At 44.2% G+C, this 17829-nt stretch overlaps 1 protein-coding gene across 2 annotated transcripts in view; it reads left to right on the top strand.

Annotated features, from left to right (window-relative positions):
- The window catches only part of SOBP (sine oculis binding protein homolog), a 157622-nt gene that overhangs the window by 120804 nt on the left and 18989 nt on the right, over positions 1 to 17829 (top strand). For both annotated transcript variants that reach the window (XM_074368552.1, XM_074368551.1), the window contains one exon: positions 14690 to 16648. In XM_074368552.1, the coding sequence (XP_074224653.1) occupies positions 14690 to 16645 (1956 nt within the window). In that variant the 3' untranslated portion in view covers positions 16646 to 16648. The remainder of the gene's footprint in view (positions 1 to 14689; positions 16649 to 17829) is intronic.

The following is a 17829-nucleotide window of genomic DNA, read 5'->3' as shown; positions in this document are numbered from 1 at the left end:
AAAAATTATATTTTTGGAAAATCAAGGAAATTCTGGATTAATCAAGTTTAACATTTCTTTTCTGCAGAACTTCTCAGGGGCTTTAATATGTCAGTTTGCAGTGAGAATCTCCCAGAGGAGCACAGGGTGTGCAACTTTTCCCAAACTTATTTGACCATGGAATTCTTTTTTAGAGGCAGAACATTGACGGGATTGGTGTTTCTCAGATACCCCGTAGGCAGTAGAGTTGGGGAAGGAGCGGTCAGCGAGAAGTGGGGGGTTGCAGCGGGTTTAGGGACAGACAAGGGCCGGATGTAGCAGTCGCGTGCCCTTTCTGCGGTGGCCCTCTGAAATAGCTCTGGTGTAAAGAGGCGTATGCTGGTGTTCACTTCTGCGTCCCCGGCCTGAGGCTGCCCGGGCGCCCCACACCCACAGCAGGGCGTATGGTAGGACTGTGCCACACGGAGCTCCTTAACCACGGGAGGAAGTGTTGCAGGATCATGCAAGGACTTTGAAGTCACTGCCTCTCCCCAGATTTTCCTCATCTTTTAATAGAGAGGAATACTGGAAAGGGCTGTGGTGAGGACTAAATCAGAGAAAATGTATAAAGAAGCTAGGTCAGATTCTGAGTCTTCCTGTAGTTATGGAGGTTTGCTACATAGAAGCCCAAGAAAACCATCGAGATGAAAATAGCCATTGGTGCCTATCCTCATGGAGTCTGGGCAGTGGTTCTGGAGGCAAAGATCGTCCCATAGTGGGGGGTGGGTATAGCTCAAGTGGTAGAGTGCATGCTTAGCTTACACAAGGTCCTGGGTTCAATCCCCAGTACCTCCTCTAAAAAAATAAATAAATAAGTAAACCTAATTACCTCCCTGCCTTTATATATATATATATAAAAGTGTAATACATTAAAAAAAAAAAAAACTGGGTGATTGGACTGTCTTCTTGTCCTCCAGGAGCGGGCATCTTTGCTTCCTGCTTTTGTATGTGGCCTTTGAGGACCTGCAACTCCTGCTGCTTGACTTCTACTCCTGCTATTTCCAGCTCTCTTCCCTCCACTCTGCCTCCAGGGCTTCTCCTCACTGCCTGTCCTCTGCAGTCCTCTGGCTTTATGCCCATAACCATTGTTCCTGCTACTACTTATTATCTTGATGCCCGACCCCTCAAAGAAGAAAATTTGATTGGCTTATTGAATTGCTCTGTCCCTGTGAGGCAGAGCCACCCCAAGGACTTGAGGCATCCCGGAGTCCAGTCAGCTATGGCCGGGAAAGAAGTGGGGCTGTGGCCGGAGCAGGCACTTAGCATCTAAGGGACTCTGTTCTGATACAAAGGTAGTTCCTACACAGTTCTTCTTTCCCTCCTCTATCCTCCCTTTCCTGTTCCTCCCCACTTCTCCACACGCCGGTCCACACCGGGGCCTGCCTTGATAGAGCACAATACGTCCAATAATACGTTTCCTTTCACTCTAAGGCACTAAGCACTAGAAGAGAGGCTCCGCCTCACATGTCTAGATCCTCCCCGCTCCGTGTGCCTTCCTTCTGTGTCTTACCAGGTCTGAGGCCCACTGCTCAGGCTGCGGGTTAGGCAGCGCAGTCATACTCATTTCTCTTTTCACCCAGGAGCCAGTAGTCCAGCTGCACAATGGGTCAAATGAAAGGATGCTTCCTCATTTCATTTCCTTTCTTCAGAGTAGACCAAAGAATGATGTAGTTAGTTATACGTGGGTTATAAGATGGGGGATTTTACCCAAATACTGATAATGGATATATGATGGTGACTAGTCTTAATTTACTCCTCTCTAAAATAAGGTATGTTATCTGGCTGCTGGCCTCTTTTCAGACCTCTGGTGAGTGCTACTGTGATAGTGTCTCTTGCACCACTTGAATTCACTGGAAGAAAGGAGCTCTATAAATAAGAGATGTGTTTAAACGTATACAAATGCATTGCATATCTTTGTCCGGGGTTGTCTTGCTTCACACCGTTGAGCACTTTCAGCCTGGATGGGGAGACTGGGTTGAGCTGACCCAGGATTTGCTTAGGATGATGGAATTGTAAGAGGGACACTGAGTGGAGAATCTAGCACCAGTGGAGTGTTGGCTTTCCGCTGAGTAGTTAGCACAGCAGGATGGTTGCATTCACAGAACAAAGATGGACGAGAACCAGGCAAAGCAATAGGCCACAAACATCCAGGAAGCTTTTCAGAGACAAAGGAACCGATGTGGATTTGAAGTCAGAAGCAGCCAGGCACATCCCTCCCCAATACCTAAGAAACCGTCACTAAGTAGGTGCTCTCACACCGGTTTTAATTAACTAAAAAGACAAGACAATAGGCATCCTAAATTATTTATCTTCCCCAAGTTTGTGAGCCCAGCACTCTGGGCCTTTTGAATTTGTAGCCTTGTGTACCAGATGCCATAAATGTCACATTTGTGTGTAACTGAGCATAAGGGATTCCATTGGCGACTCTGGCCCAGGCGACTGTTGCTGGCCTGAAGCTGAGCCTAGGGCTAAAACGTCCATGAGCTCACGACCACAACCTGGCCCGCAGACCTCCTCATTATTGCAATTATGTTACTGTCAAACACTCTGCAAGCCACTGGGAACACAATGGAGAGAATTTGGGGGTCAATTGTTTTGTCGATTTGGGTTTCTGGTGTGGTGTGCTTTTTACTTTGAAGTACACACACATCAGAGGAAATTTCATAGTAGTGGGCTTGCTCTTTGTTTTTAATAACTGAGATTTAACAAAAGAATGATGAATAAATAAGAGTGTAAACCAGTTGGCTATGTTTTAAACCTATAAGACTAGATACCGTGAAGGCCACAGGTATGACACAGGAAGAGATGAGATAATGAAAAAGGGGCCAGTCCTTTTCAAGACTAAAGCCATAGGCAGGAACAGGCAATGACTTCTGACATCGCTCTACTGATGCAGAGAGTGGGAAGGACCAAGTTACCCTGGATTGTGGGCACAAAAAGATAAAAACTGATCTACTAATGCAGAGAGTGGGAAGGACCAAGTTACCCTGGATTGTGGGCACAAAAAGATAAAAACAATCTCAGAGAGATCACTGAGACTTGGAGGGGATTATATGCCTAGACTAGAGCCAACCTATAAAACTGAAACATATAAACCCCATACCCTGCCAGCATATCTAATAGGTGGGTAAAATTTAGGAGCATATAACCTTGTATGGCCATCCATGCCCTTGAGGGGAAATGCAAAATGGGAATTTTAAGAAAATAAAAGGAAACATCAAAAGAATTATTTGGGGGAGGGGGTATTGAGTACAAAAATCTGAAGAAGATATTAAAAATAGATTAATTAGCAAAGAAGCAAGATATGGAACAATTACCTAGATATCTGCTAAGAATAGCATTCTCTTAGAAAAGCAACCGATCATTCTTCACACGCCTGTGGATATCTCTGAGAAGGTGGAGAAGCTGTGAGAGGAATCTCACTTTGACTACTGGTTTGTTTAACACAAGGGAGAGCTGCTTGGTGTGTGGATGGAGAGGGAAGAGACACACCATGTTGGAACGTGCCACGGCAGAGGGAGCGGATGCTGGATGTGATCAACCACATTCTCTAGAATTTAGTAAAGCAGATTCCTTTTTAAAAAAAACTTTTTTTAATTGGAGTATAGTTAATTTAAGTGTTGTATTAGTTACTGGTGTACTACATAGTGATTCAGTTATACATATGTGTGTGTGTGTGTGTATACTTTTTCATATTCTTTTTCATTATAGGCTATTACAAGATAGTGAATGTAGTTCCTTGTGCTATACAATATGACTTTGCTGTTTATCTATTTTATATATAATAGTTTGTATCTGCTAATCCCAAACTCCTAATTTATCCCTCCCCACTCCTTTTCCCCTTTGGTAACCCTACGTTGGTTTTCTGTGTTTTGTAACATAGTTTTCTGTTTTGTAAATAAGTTTGTTTGCATCATTGTTTTTAGATTCCACATAGAAGTGATATATGGTATTTGTCTTTGTCTGACTTACTTCACTTAGTGTGATAATCTCTACGTCCATCCATGTCACTGCAGTTGGCATTATAGAAAAGCAGATTCTTTTTTAATCCAAAGAAAGGTTGATTTGTTCCTCAAATCAGCAGCTCAGTGTAGTTTGTGGAGGGTGGGGAGGGCAAAATGGAGGATGGGAAATTCTGAAAATGAAATTGTGTCAGGAGGGCTAGGGTGCATGAAAAGATAAACCCTTGGGGGAACTGCCCAAGGTAATAAAAGAAATAAAAGAAAACTTTTATAATAAAATTTTATAAAAGCATAGGGTCATGCTCATGGAAGGAGCAAACAGAATTGGATAGATCAGTGTTTAGAGCGAATGGTGTAATATTTAACACAAGAGGGTGAGAAAACAAGGCTGGGCAACTTTTACTTGGTTTCTTTCCATTGTCTCCATAAAGAGAATGTTCTTTATACTGAAGAGGGTAGAACAGATACCAAAAAAGAAGACTAGGAATCCCACATTGAGGGCAAAGAGATAGACAGAGAGCACCTGCTTCTCTAACAAATTCAGATCTCCCTGCCACTTTGAAGGAATTTGTAGATAATTTCATTTCTACTTTTGGATAATAATTGTTCTATCCTGGGAGAAGGAGAGGTTTCAAAAAGACAAAAATGGACTAAAGTTTCAAAATTGGGAATGGGTTTCTGATTTATGAAACTCTAGACCAGTAGGCTTGATGGCTTATCCTCAAACATCTTGAACATATCACTGAACAAGTGGTTAGTGAGCACTTAGGAGGAAAAGCTTTTGGTTGACCAGAAACTCAGAGTGAAGCAAGCAATGCAGTAGAGTGAAAAGAGGTTGGGTTGGAAGTTCTGTATCTGGATCCCAGCTCTGTTATCTGTAGGTTGTGAGAGCTTAGGGAATCTTTGTTTTCTCATTTTCAAGTAAAATGGGAAAAACAGTAGCTTCTTTACAAGTTTGTTGTCGGAATTAAAGGAGATAAGTGAACATTTCAAGCTCAGTACACAACAGATATTCAATAAATGCTCGTTTTGAAAGAGCATATGCGTAATAGAGGGATGTTACTACTCAAAAAGCAGGTGCACTCTTGGGTGGCATTAGCAGAGCTGTGGTGTTCCGTGTGAGGGAGGCGAGAGTTCCTGGATTCTGTGCCTGTCAGGCTGCTGCATTCTGTTATGGGCTCCACCCTTTGAGAGGGACATTACCAGGGTAAAGTATATGCCTGGGTAAAAGACGCAGGAGGACAGACAGGCTAGGAGGGCTCTGGGAACTTGTACCTGGGGACTGGATGCAGAAGCTGGGAGGTTTAAAAATAAAAATCAGTGGAAAAGATGATAGCTCTTTTTAAGTATTGGGAAGGCTGAGATTTGGAAGAGGAGCTGACCTGTGCTGGAAGCTGGTGAACAGAACTACTGTCAGTGGGTGGAAATAACAGGGACATTGACTGGTTAGACTTTCTAATAATCAAAGCTGTTTGACAACAAAATAGGCTGCACAGAGCTCTGCACTATATTGCAACCCTCTTTAGAAAGATCATCATGGTGTGAATCACTCTTTAGCAATGTGGGTGGATCTGGGTGGTCTCCCTATCGTAGGAGGTATGAGTGGCACCTGGAAGACCATCTATGGGTGGAAGGAAACCCAAACTTGCTGGGGAGATAGGTTGGGCTTGACCTGTGAAGTTCCTTAGAGGTCTAGATGTCTGTGATTCTGAAATTTCAAAACAAAGTTATTATCAAATACAGACATACCTCAGAGATATTGCAGTTAGGTTCCAGGCCACTGAAATAAAGCAAATACTGTGTAAAGTGAGTTACATGAATTTTCTGGTTTCCCAGTGCATATAAGTTATGTTTACACTATACCGTACTCTAAGTGTGCAATAGCATGATGTCTAAAAATGTACACACCTTAATTAAAAATACTTTGTTGCTGAAAAATGCTAGCCATCATCTGAACGTTCAGGAAATTTTATTGTTTTTGTAGGAGCAACATTAAAAATCACAAGTCACAATTTACCATAACAAAACAAAATAATGAAGAAGTTTGAAATTCTGTGGGAATTACTAAAATGCAACACAGATACATGAGGGGAGCAAATACTGTTGGAAATAAGGCACCCATAGATTTGTTGGATTCAGGGTTGCCACCAACCTTCAATTTGTAAAAATCACAATGAGAAGTGCAATAAAAGGAGGCACAATAAAACAAGGTGTGCCTGAATTAGTTGGTCATCTTAATCCTGTAGTTTTAAAGGAAAATGCAAAAAATCCTTGGGGTAGCAGGGACCTTATGGGCTTTGAAGCCAGACAGATCTAAGTTAGAATCTAGATCTGCCGTCTATTACCTGCATAGGTAATCTAGGGCAGGTTATTTAGCCTATCTAAACCCCAATTATCTGTATGATAAGGTACTTGTGGAGATTTAAAGAGGTAACCCAGGTAACATATTTAGCATGGTTACCAGTGCTTAGATAATGCAAGCTATTATTCCTTGTATAATCTATTATTATGATATCAAATTGGGGCTTCCAGTAGGCACTATAATAAAAGCCGTAACTTTTGATGGAGTGTCCTGCAGAGATTTGAGGACTGGGCAGAGATGGGCACCATGGGCTGAAGTGGGGCCATCCTGAGCATCCACAGGTAGGAGCTGGTTCGGGCTGGAACCCAGGAGAAGAATAATGTGCAAGACTGTTAAAAGGGGCTGAACAAGGCATTTCAGGTAAAGCCCTTTGCTAGGTGTCTGCCAGATTCTGAGCAATCTGTATATAGTTGGTAAATAAATGATAGGTCACCAGGAGCCATTGCAAGTCTTTGAGAAGCAGCCAGAGAGGGAGCTGAAGAGCAGGATTGCTGGAGGAGCCGTGAATTCTGCCCAGCAGTGCCCTTGACCTGGACCACCTGCACACACACACAGCCTTGGTCCTCTGGCATTTTAGTGGGGCTGTTCATTGCTGATGCCAAAACACAGCCCCAGTGGGTGAGGAGGCTGGAGGAAGATTCAAATAAAATCCCTAGGAAAAAAAAGACTGTTTCAAGTATCACAGATAATAATAGAAATCCTTCCCAAAACTCCTGTTTTTGATGTATGATTAGCTGTGTTGTGGAATTAAAGCCATGTGTTTTGAAATGTGACTTTTGCCATTTTCTAAAAAGTCTGTATGAAAGGAGAAATGAGGTGAGTGACCACAGATAAAAAGAAGCCAAGTAACTAGTAAGTACACTTCACTTTCTAAAACATCAGTTTGATGGATCTCCCTTGATACGTAAGCGCAACCCAAGGTCCCTCCCTCCAGTTTTTTCAGGCAGAGAGAGGGCTCTTATAATCACAAATAATGAGACTTCAAATATTCAAGTATACATTTAGAAAACAAAGTAATGAGAAATGAGATCAAAGCGATTCAGCTATATATTGAAAACGAGGAGAGTTTCAATAACCAAGGTAAATATACATTGGAAAAAAGGTTCGGATATATATTTGAAAAAAGAGGAGTCACAGGGTTAGAAGCACAAAGGGGAGTTTTATATTGAGACACTAAGATATTAATATTAATCTTTTCAGTTAAAAAGTGTTGGTTGAACTCAGAACAAATCTGTTGTTGGAGGGGGTGCAGGGTATTCCTGGGGAGAGGAGATGCATCCACATTTCTCCCAGGACTGTTAATAGATAGATTCTGAGCTTCTTGAGGGCAGGTACTGACTCTTTCTCATACTGTTTCACAGTTCAGTGCCTTCTTGAGCACAGCTCAGTACTTATTTTTGAATAAATGAAAGCATTACAAATAGAAGGTCAGGTTTTCCTTAAGCTTCAGTTTGAAGCACAGATGAGTCAATAAAAACAAAGACGTGCAGGCCTCCTGTGTCCTGCAGGAGATGCTAAGCTGTATGAGGGCAGAGCATGCATCTTCCTTAACTCATTTCCCTGGTTCCTAGCACAGTGCCGGGCATGAGGTGAGCCCTCAATGAATGTTCATTTAGGAGTGAATACATTGGATTTTGTGATGGCAAAGGGCAGGTCATAGTTAGAATATCTGGAGTTGACAAAAAGGAGAGAAATCGAAGCATGGCAGCCACATGGCAATGAAAGATGGAGTAGGACACGGTTCTCTGCTTTTTCACATTTTCCACATCCGCAGTCACTTGCTGGTTCTTTCGTCCTCACATGTTTCCCAGGCAGTGCGTCACTGTGGATGATCTCAGTTTTTAGCTGAGCACCTGAGGCTTGGCGTGATTAAATACCTGCCCCACCAGGCACTGGAGGCTATGGGACAGACTAGATGACCTCTGAGGTTCCGTTCAGGGCAGAATTTCACTGCTGAGATCTCCTGGCCTATTTCCTTGTCCCCTCAGGACCACAGGACTGGAAAACAGAGAGGCAGACATTTGGCAACAGGTAGACCAGATTTTCCAATGTTTGAATTTTTTAGTTTCCATCTGGATGACTTGTGTTAAGAAGATGTAAGTTGCATTTATCCAGCTTAAATGAAGCGGAGAGTTTTGTGATGATATGCTAATGCGCTTAGGCAGCCTAGTATGTCAGAACAAAGGGAAAATTCACCTTCTTCTGAATCATGTGTTTGGCTATGAGGATGGACCCGTGGTCACTGAATACAGGCCAGGACTCTATCTCTTGCTGTGGCTGTAGAAACAGACTTGGGTCAGTAAGGAGCTGTTTGTCAATGCTCACTGAGATCCTGAAAACCAAGCCCATCTCTTCTGCCTTTCAGAGTTCACTGCACGTGTGAAAGAGAAGAATCTGCCTGATGACTGGGGCCATGGTTTCTGAAATCCAGCTTAAAACTTATAAGTAGAACTTGAGTCACAGTGTACAGTTCCTACCGGGCAGTTTCTAATGAGATTTTCAGTTCTAACAAAGATGCTTGTTAGCCTCTCCGTGGGTTCCAAATTCTGTATGAGGAGAGAGGAGAGGGAGGAGAGAGAGAGAGATTGAGATTGAGAGAGAGGGAGAGAGGCAGGCCAAGCTACAAAGCAAAACAAAAAACAAAACAAAAAACTAAGACCCTTAAATAAAAAGAACTATGTAGCAAACACGATCATGTTGGAATATAAAACTGCAGAAAGTTTATTTTGAAAATGAACTTCTCCATGAATTGGCTTTTTTTTTTTTTAAACAATAGCTCTTGCTGATTCTAAATCCCTCTCCTGATTTCTGTATGGCTGTGCATGTCTAAGGTGAGGTCATCTTTTTCCTTCCTTCACTGGAATCCAACTTTGCAAGGAAACTTGGAAAGGTGAGCTTGGTCCGCCCATCAGCCCTCCGTAGGGGCTCGCCCTCACGTGCATTCTGCCATGCAGGGCTCGGGTCATCCTGTCTTCAAAGCACATGATACTGTGGCTTCTGACCCTTCCTTTGGAAGATAGTCCTGCCATGTAATGAGTCAAGCAGATCGTTCATCAGCTCTGTTTTTTAATAAAACATGAATAGCACAGTTTATGGCTTCCACTATTCAAACAGCAGTTGAGCCTAAGAGGAATTATTCATTTTAATGGTTCTAACTGTCATTTCCAAGCAGTCATGCTGCTTTATCAAGCTTTTGCCTGAATTAGAGAATGACTGGCCATGGAAGAAGAGGAGGGCTCAGCAGGAGCTGAATAGAGCCTTCTCAGGGCGGTGGGCAGCTGGGAGTACAAAGTCCTGTTGCCCTGTTCCTTGTCACTGCAGACAACCCCTCTGTCACCCTTGGGATGGCAGGATCTAGGATGGGGGCTGGGGTCTGTGAGATTCAGCATGGGTTTGCCCAGAGAGAAACATATTCCATTCTACCTCAAAGACTCGCAGGCTCATGGGAAAGCCTAGATGAAAACCTCCCTTTCCTTCCTCACGCTGCCATAGAAATATCTTCCCGTTAAGTTAAACTGAACTTAAACATATGGGATGTTCCTGGGACAGCAGCAACCATGAGAGAGTCAGGCTGGGAACTGAAAAAGTACTCTATGCAACCGGGTTACTGGTAACAAGTGTTACTTATTACTACTATCAGTTCCATTTCACAGATGAAGAAACTGAGGCTGAGGATTTCATAAGGTTGCACTGCTAGTAAGTGACGGAGCCCAGATTCATACTCACATCCTCTAATTCCAAATCCTACATGATTTCAATAGCATCCTTTGCTGCCCAAGTGCATTGGATTGGGGCCCTGATGGAGGCAAAGTCTAAACCCAAAGGAACAGTTGATGCTGGGGTCATGCGACTCCATGGTTGGACTAGAAGCAGATATTCAGGTGGGGTCAGTCTGAGGCCCTAAACTCATGCTGTGAGGTGACTGTCTTTGGGTAGAGCAGACCCAGACCTTTCAAAACATTGACCCCTGTCCATGTCTCTCCATATCCTCCTTTGATTCACTCTTCAGTGAGCTCATAATTTTTCGAGTTGGTCTGGACTGCAAGACCAATGCCCATTTAACAGGCCAAGATCTAGAGAACCAGCCTCTTACAGCCAGCTCCAGTTTTGGTTAAAGAGCTACAACTTCTGAGCTGTTACCAGGGTGCTGTACTGGTATAAAGTTGAGCATGAAGAAATTTTGCTTTGTTTTTCAAATTGTTGATGGCATTCAAGGGATCGCTAATATCTTTTTACTGTTCCATTGCTGCAAATGTGTTTGCCCAGATAAGAAAGATTTCAGCAAAAGAGTTTCTTAATGAAATACTGCCTGATGCCAGGCTACCACTCAGAGGCGGTGGTGGGTAGGTTCCATTAAAGGATGAACTTCACTCCCACAGATGACAGCTGATTAATGTGTTAATTAGGAACCCCGTCCCCCTCCCCCATCACCCGAATCTTCTTCTAAGCCCGGCAGAATATTTATATTGTGCCCATGTGGGTAACCTCATGGCATACTTTGGCTTTGACTTTGGACGTTTATATAAAAATAAAGGCTCAGTTGCCAACGTGAATAGCTTTCTTTCTTTCCAGGGGAAATACAAGATGGAAAGAGTTATAGAAACCAGAAGTCCTGCCTTTCAGTTTTCTTATATCAAGAGCAAGTGATATTTCTGCTGAGGCAGTGTCTTTTGAGCAGTTTAGCGGTGTAGGTTGCCACATTTATTTCACAGGAAAGGAGTGAATCCATCAGGCCACTGAGCTTGTAAGTACTACCCTGGCAGTCAGCCACCAAAATATAAATACTCTAAATGGACTAAAGGAAATGTTCATTCTGTTGTTTAGAATTGGACACATCCCAGGAAGGTAAATTTAATCTTTTTGAGGACTGCTGTTATAGGGTTGAATGGAATACGCATTTGTTTATCTCCTTTGTGATCTTTTTGTCTTCCCGGTGATACATTATGTATTTGTGATACGAAGCATTTCAGCTGTCTCGCTCACTGGCCTTGCATTAGCTGATTGTTCAGTCCCCAGATTGCCATCATTAAACAGCTTCAGCCTCAGCTCTGTCCAATCTGGGACCTGTTAGGGAGAGAAGTGGAACCAAAGAGGCCAGATTCCAACAGAAACAAAGCCCGCTGGAATTAGGGGGAAATCATTCCAGAGCCTAGTGAGTTGAGTGCTGCACTTCTCAGTCTTTATCTTCTAAAATATCTGAAGGACTTTTGGTACTTCTTGGCATAATGAGGAAAAAACTAATGCCGCAAAAAGTTAAAAAAAAATTAAAGCCGTCTGTGGAAAGAAGAGGGGAAGAAAATAATACCCTGTTACACCACAGTTCAGAAAACCATAGTTTATGAGACACATGTTGTGTATTTCCTGGGTATGCAAATGTTATTTTATTAAAGAGAGATCTACAGTATATATTTTCACCTGACTACCACGTCTTAAGTAATCAGCTCAGGCTCTTATGATGAAATCTTTAATTACCAGAAGTGTGTCATTAGATGTAGAATGAATGATGTGCTGCATTTTATTGCTTCACATGATATAGCCATTTGTGCCATAAATTCATTGACCTAATCTTAAACGATGTGTCCTGTAAGACAGACGTGATTCATTATTTCTTAAGTGACAATTTTTTTCTCTATTACTTTTTTTGCTTCATCAGGAAGATTGCTTTACTGTATTTTTAGACCAGTGTTCTGAGTTGAAATGTAATAAGGCAAGGCTACACACACATTCACACTCATTACCCCAAATGAGCTAGTCATAAACTGTCACAGTATTGCCCAAACACATTGGGATGTTGCCGAAAATCAAGTAGCTAACCATTGGGCTTTTGCTTTAACCGGAAAGTTTGATGAAACAGAATTTGCTTCAAACTTTGATGTCTGTAATTCTTTTATGTGGAAATAGATAAAATACGGTGGAGAATTCTCATTGGATAATTGGGAAAGATTTATGAGCATTCCTTATTCGTCAATGAATTATTGAAAGTGAAAGAAGTAAAGGGAGAACATTTAAATTATATTTAGATTATTTTTTGTGACTCTACTTGAAAATATTTATTTAGCTTGAGGAAACAGAGGAATCCTCCGGAGGCAAATAATTCAGTCTGGCAATTTGAAAACCAATTAAGGATTTCAGAAAACTCTTTCCCCTTATGGTTAAAAAATATGATCCAAAAGAAATATGCCAGAAAATTTGGTATATTATTTTAATTAGTTTAATTCATTGATAGTGTTTTTTTTAGATCATGATTAAAGAAGCTATATTTGATCCTTCACGTCAAGCTTAAAAGTTTACATTTTAGCCTTTCTGTGGATGCCTAATATTGAAACAGAATCAGGTGGCTTTATTTCATATTGGAATTTAAATGTCTCATCATTATACATTAGCTTTATAAAAATGAGCTGGTTTTAAAGATAATAACTTACAGGTGTCAGGTTTTCACTGCTAGTTTATTTAACCTTTAGATGAGAATTTTGAGTCTGATAGATTCTGTGTGTCTTCTTATCAAAGGCAATTCCATACTTATTTGTAAACTAGACATCTCAACTATGATTAAAAAAAAATTCTCTTAATTCTGGAGAGACCTGAAACACTGTAATGAAACAGGAGTATATTAGCATTGACTTTATTTATTTATTTTTTTTTTGCAACAAGTATTTTGAAAGGGTATTTTGGTATAAGGCCTAATGAAAAACTAATGTGTGCCAATAAGTGTAATTCAGTCTCACACCATCAAGTATATTACCTGCAAATATTAGGGGGAAGAAAAGTGAGAAGGCAAAGAGCGCATTTACACATACAGACCCACATCTGCCATAAGTGTGTACACTCACAATCACATGCTAGCATGCCACCACTGTTTATAGTAGAGGAAAGCTGAGAGTTAAATGAGATGAGTAATCAAATGCCCAGCATATGTTGTTTTTGCATTGTTTATGTGACCAATCATTATTAAAATGTATCATCTTTTAATGCTATCAGTTTACCATAGTTAAACAACATGCACCAGCAACAGAACAACAGACACCTTCCTCAACAAAAACAGGGTTGTATTTAGAGCAATGTTGGAACCAGGGCTTTACTGAGAGATTTAAATTCAATGAACTCACCATTGCATTGTGTTTCAAAATTCTTCCTCTGCTGCTGTATGACTTGAGTGCTGAGGAAATGACCAAAAAAAAAAAATAATAAGAATAAAAAGAAAATAAGATTATGTAGTAGTCAAAAAAGTAAGGCACCGAAAGAACTATTGAAAATTTTGACATCTGTTTATCTGTTTATAGCTATGGCAAGATTACTCATATTAATTCTTGTTTAAAATGCCATATGAAGGAAAGACATTTGTGCAAACAAGAGTCATATTTGAATTGTAGATCATGTCTTCACCATCTGTGAGAGCTGATGGTGTTGCAAAATTAATGTGTTAATGAAATCACAATAATTTCTCCAAAGTAATGGGTTCTGAAGCCGAGAATGACTATTTTTTGAACTTTGATGTCTAGTGATTTTCAATTGGGAAAAGCTCTCAGCCTTTAATTAGTTCTGCAGCCCGACTTTAAAATAAATTTGGTGATGTCTTTCTTTTGCCAGGAGTAGATTTGAAGGGGGGAAAAGCCATAAAAACTTTTGGAAAACGTTCTCTGGTGTTTGAAAAGTTGTTAAATAAGACTGCCTGCCAAGAAATGTCACCAAAAATTCTGACTACTGAGAGAGAGTGGGCAAACAGCTCAAAAAATAATTCTAGCTTGCTGCAACATCACAGGTTGGGAATAGCTAAACCTCACACAGACTTCATGACTAATTCCAAGTTTCCCCTTGGAAGCCAGGCATAATGATGTTCAGTGCTACGTTATTGGTTAACACAGCACACCCCTTCCAACTGCATTATTGAACAGTCAATAGTGTAAAGTGACTTCGCACGAGAATTTTAAGGGTCTACATTTCAAAGCCCACTGAAATTTCTGGAGAATCCTGCCAGCCGAAACTATTAGATGTGCATGTCCAATGAGCCTCTTGACCAGTGAAAATACGTGGGCAGGTATATGTCCCCCTTTTTGTCAGATCCACCTTTAAGTCATGCTTAAAGGGGATAACACAGTTTTTTTTCTTTTCTTTTCTTTTTAAATAGAAGATGTTAATAATTGCTGCTCTGAAGAGCTAATATTTATAAAGCAATTATGGCTTCCAAAGAGAAATCATTTTACAAACCATTTTACCTTTTAGAAGAAAACACTCCTGCTGATTTGAAAAATCGTGATAAAGTTTGAAAGAACCTTTATGTGAAACATGAAAACGTTATCTACCAAAGGAAATTGCTTATCTTACTTTTTTTCTTATTACTGTGTTGTAGGTATGTGACTGGTGTAAGCACATAAGACACACAAAAGAATACCTGGATTTTGGGGACGGGGAACGAAGGCTTCAGTTCTGCAGTGCAAAATGTCTCAATCAGTACAAAATGGACATTTTTTACAAAGAGACACAGGCCAATCTTCCAGCTGGGCTGTGCAGCACATTACACCCTCCCATGGAAAATAAAGCAGAAGGCACCGGGGTGCAGCTGCTCACTCCAGACTCTTGGAATATCCCTCTAACAGATGCTCGCAGGAAGGCACCCTCCCCGGTGGCTGCAGCTGGCCAAAGCCAGGGCCCTGGCCCATCGGCGTCCACCACCGTCTCTCCATCTGACACTGCCAACTGCTCTGTCACTAAAATCCCTACGCCAGTGCCCAAGTCCATGCCCATCAGCGAGACTCCAAACATCCCTCCTGTCTCCGTCCAGCCACCTGCTAGCATTGGGCCTCCCTTGGGCGTCCCGCCTCGCAGTCCTCCCATGGTGATGACCAACCGCGGCCCGGTACCGCTGCCCATCTTCATGGAACAACAGATCATGCAGCAGATCCGCCCGCCCTTCATTCGCGGACCGCCGCACCACGCCTCCAATCCCAACAGCCCTCTGTCCAACCCCATGCTCCCCGGCATCGGGCCCCCGCCAGGCGGCCCCAGGAACCTGGGCCCCACTTCCAGTCCCATGCACCGGCCCATGCTATCGCCCCACATCCACCCCCCGAGCACCCCAACCATGCCGGGGAATCCCCCGGGCCTGCTGCCTCCCCCACCACCGGGCGCGCCCTTGCCGAGTCTCCCCTTCCCACCAGTGAGCATGATGCCAAATGGCCCGATGCCCGTGCCCCAGATGATGAATTTCGGGCTGCCATCGCTCGCCCCGCTTGTGCCGCCCCCTACCTTGCTCGTGCCATACCCCGTGATCGTGCCGCTGCCCGTGCCCATCCCCATCCCTATTCCCATCCCTCACGTCAATGATTCCAAGCCCCCCAACGGATTTTCCAGCAACGGGGAGAACTTCATACCGAGCGCCCCCGGCGACTCCTCGGCGGCAGGAGGCAAGCCAAGCGGGCACTCCCTGTCCCCACGGGACTCCAAGCAGGGCTCATCCAAGTCCGCGGACTCGCCGCCCGGCTGCTCCGGCCAGGCCCTCAGCCTGGCGCCCGCGCCCGCGGAGCACGGCCGGAGCGAGGTGGTGGACCTGACGCGGCGCGCCGGCAGCCCCCTGGGCGCAGGCGGCCAGCTTGGCTTCCCGGGAGTGCTGCAGGGCCCTCAGGAAGGCGTCATCGACCTGACCGTGGGCCACCGGGCCCGGCTGCACAACGTGATCCACCGCGCGCTGCACGCGCACGTCAAGGCGGAGCGCGAGCCGGGCGCGGCGGAGCGCAGGACCTGCGGCGGCTGCAGGGATGGCCACTGCAGCCCGCCTCCCGCCGGCGACCCCGGCCCAGGCGCCCCCGCGGGCCCCGAGGCCGCCGCGGCCTGCAATGTCATTGTGAACGGCACGCGCGGCGCCGCCGAGGGCGCCAAGGGCGCAGAGCCGCCGCCGGAGCAGCCCCCGCCGCCGCCGCCGCCGCCGCCTCCGCCTCCCGCGCCCCCAAAGAAGCTGCTGTCGCCGGAGGAGCCCGCGGTGAGCGAGCTGGAGTCCGTCAAGGAGAACAACTGTGCTTCCAACTGCCACCTGGACGGGGAGGCGGCCAAAAAGCTGATAGGGGAGGAGGCTCTGGCGGGGGGCGACAAGTCAGACCCGAACCTTAATAACCCCGCGGACGAGGACCACGCGTATGCTCTGCGGATGCTGCCCAAGACGGGCTGCGTGATCCAGCCTGTGCCAAAACCCGCGGAGAAGACTGCCATGGCGCCGTGCATCATCTCCTCGCCCATGCTCAGCGCCGGGCCCGAGGACCTGGAGCCTCCACTCAAAAGGAGGTGCCTCCGAATTAGAAATCAGAATAAGTAAAAGGTTTGTATGCCCACCAGGGCTCTTCTCCGACTCGTTGCACCTCTCCTTACTTCTTACAAGGCAGAGGCTAGAGTTGTATTGATTATGATTTTACCTTACATGTTTTGCAGCACACCTCGTGTGGTCACATACTTTCATCATTTTGATCCAACAGCATTCCCATTTTTACAGCTGAGGAAACTTGAGTCACAGCATGTAAGTGCCATGCCGAAGGTCACTTACTTCAATGGTAAAGCTCAGTCTTGAGCCCGACTTGAAACACTATCTACTTATTTAGACTTTTATTATTAGGCTCATCTCTAATTCACACTTCAAATGTAGAGGAGAATGGGAGGGAGGAAGAAGAGAGAATTTGAGACCAATATGAGGTTACAGGGCTGTAGTAAAAGGTGAGCTGAGCCACTTTTTGGAGCTGGTAGACTCATTGGCAGAATGTCCCAGCTCACTAAATGTTCTCAATAACCAGGGGATTCCGTTTGCAAGATGAGAATAAAAACTAACCCTCTTACATGCTTATGCCAGTTGAACCCAGGCCACGGAGCCCCATTTGCCTGGCAAGATGTTTGAGCAGCTCTTGTTCATGGGGTCTCTTCCTTCATTTTTCACCAAGTAGCATTCCCCAGGGCAGGCCTCAAGAATCACTGACCAGCTTTGCTTTCTTCCCTTTTGGGCTAGTGGCTCAGTTGGTGGGTTGCTCACCTCTGCAGGCAGTGGGAGGCTTTGACAGGGGAAAGAGTCACATCGCTGAAATAGGTGAGAGAGCACATCCCTGACCTCACGAGATTGGGGGGGGGGGGTCCTTCTTAATGCCAAGTGAACCATAAATAATGAGTCCAGAATTTCAGCAAGAGGAAGATGGGGAACTGGGCTGTGTGGCTGTCTGCTATAGCCAGATACGGCTTCTTTTGATTCTCCGCCAACCATAAAGGAATAGGCACCACCTGTATCATACTTAGGAGGAAGATGAGGCTTGGAGATGTTACCCAGATCAGAGCTGGTAAGTGAGGGAACCAGTATTCAACTCAGGCCTACTGGATCTGAAACCTGACTGCTCTCCCTGTCCACGAGGTCAGCAAACAGGCTTGTCAACTGTTTATGGAAAGGAAGGGAAGGGAAATGAACATTTATTGAGCACATAACTTGTGCACAGCTCTTTCCAGGAGTTGGGGAGATACAGCGGT

The sequence above is a fragment of the Camelus bactrianus genome, chromosome 8, assembly GCF_048773025.1.
Source record: "Camelus bactrianus isolate YW-2024 breed Bactrian camel chromosome 8, ASM4877302v1, whole genome shotgun sequence".
NCBI classification, from domain to species: Eukaryota; Metazoa; Chordata; class Mammalia; order Artiodactyla; family Camelidae; genus Camelus; species Camelus bactrianus.
This window is presented reverse-complemented; position numbering and strand designations above follow the sequence as displayed.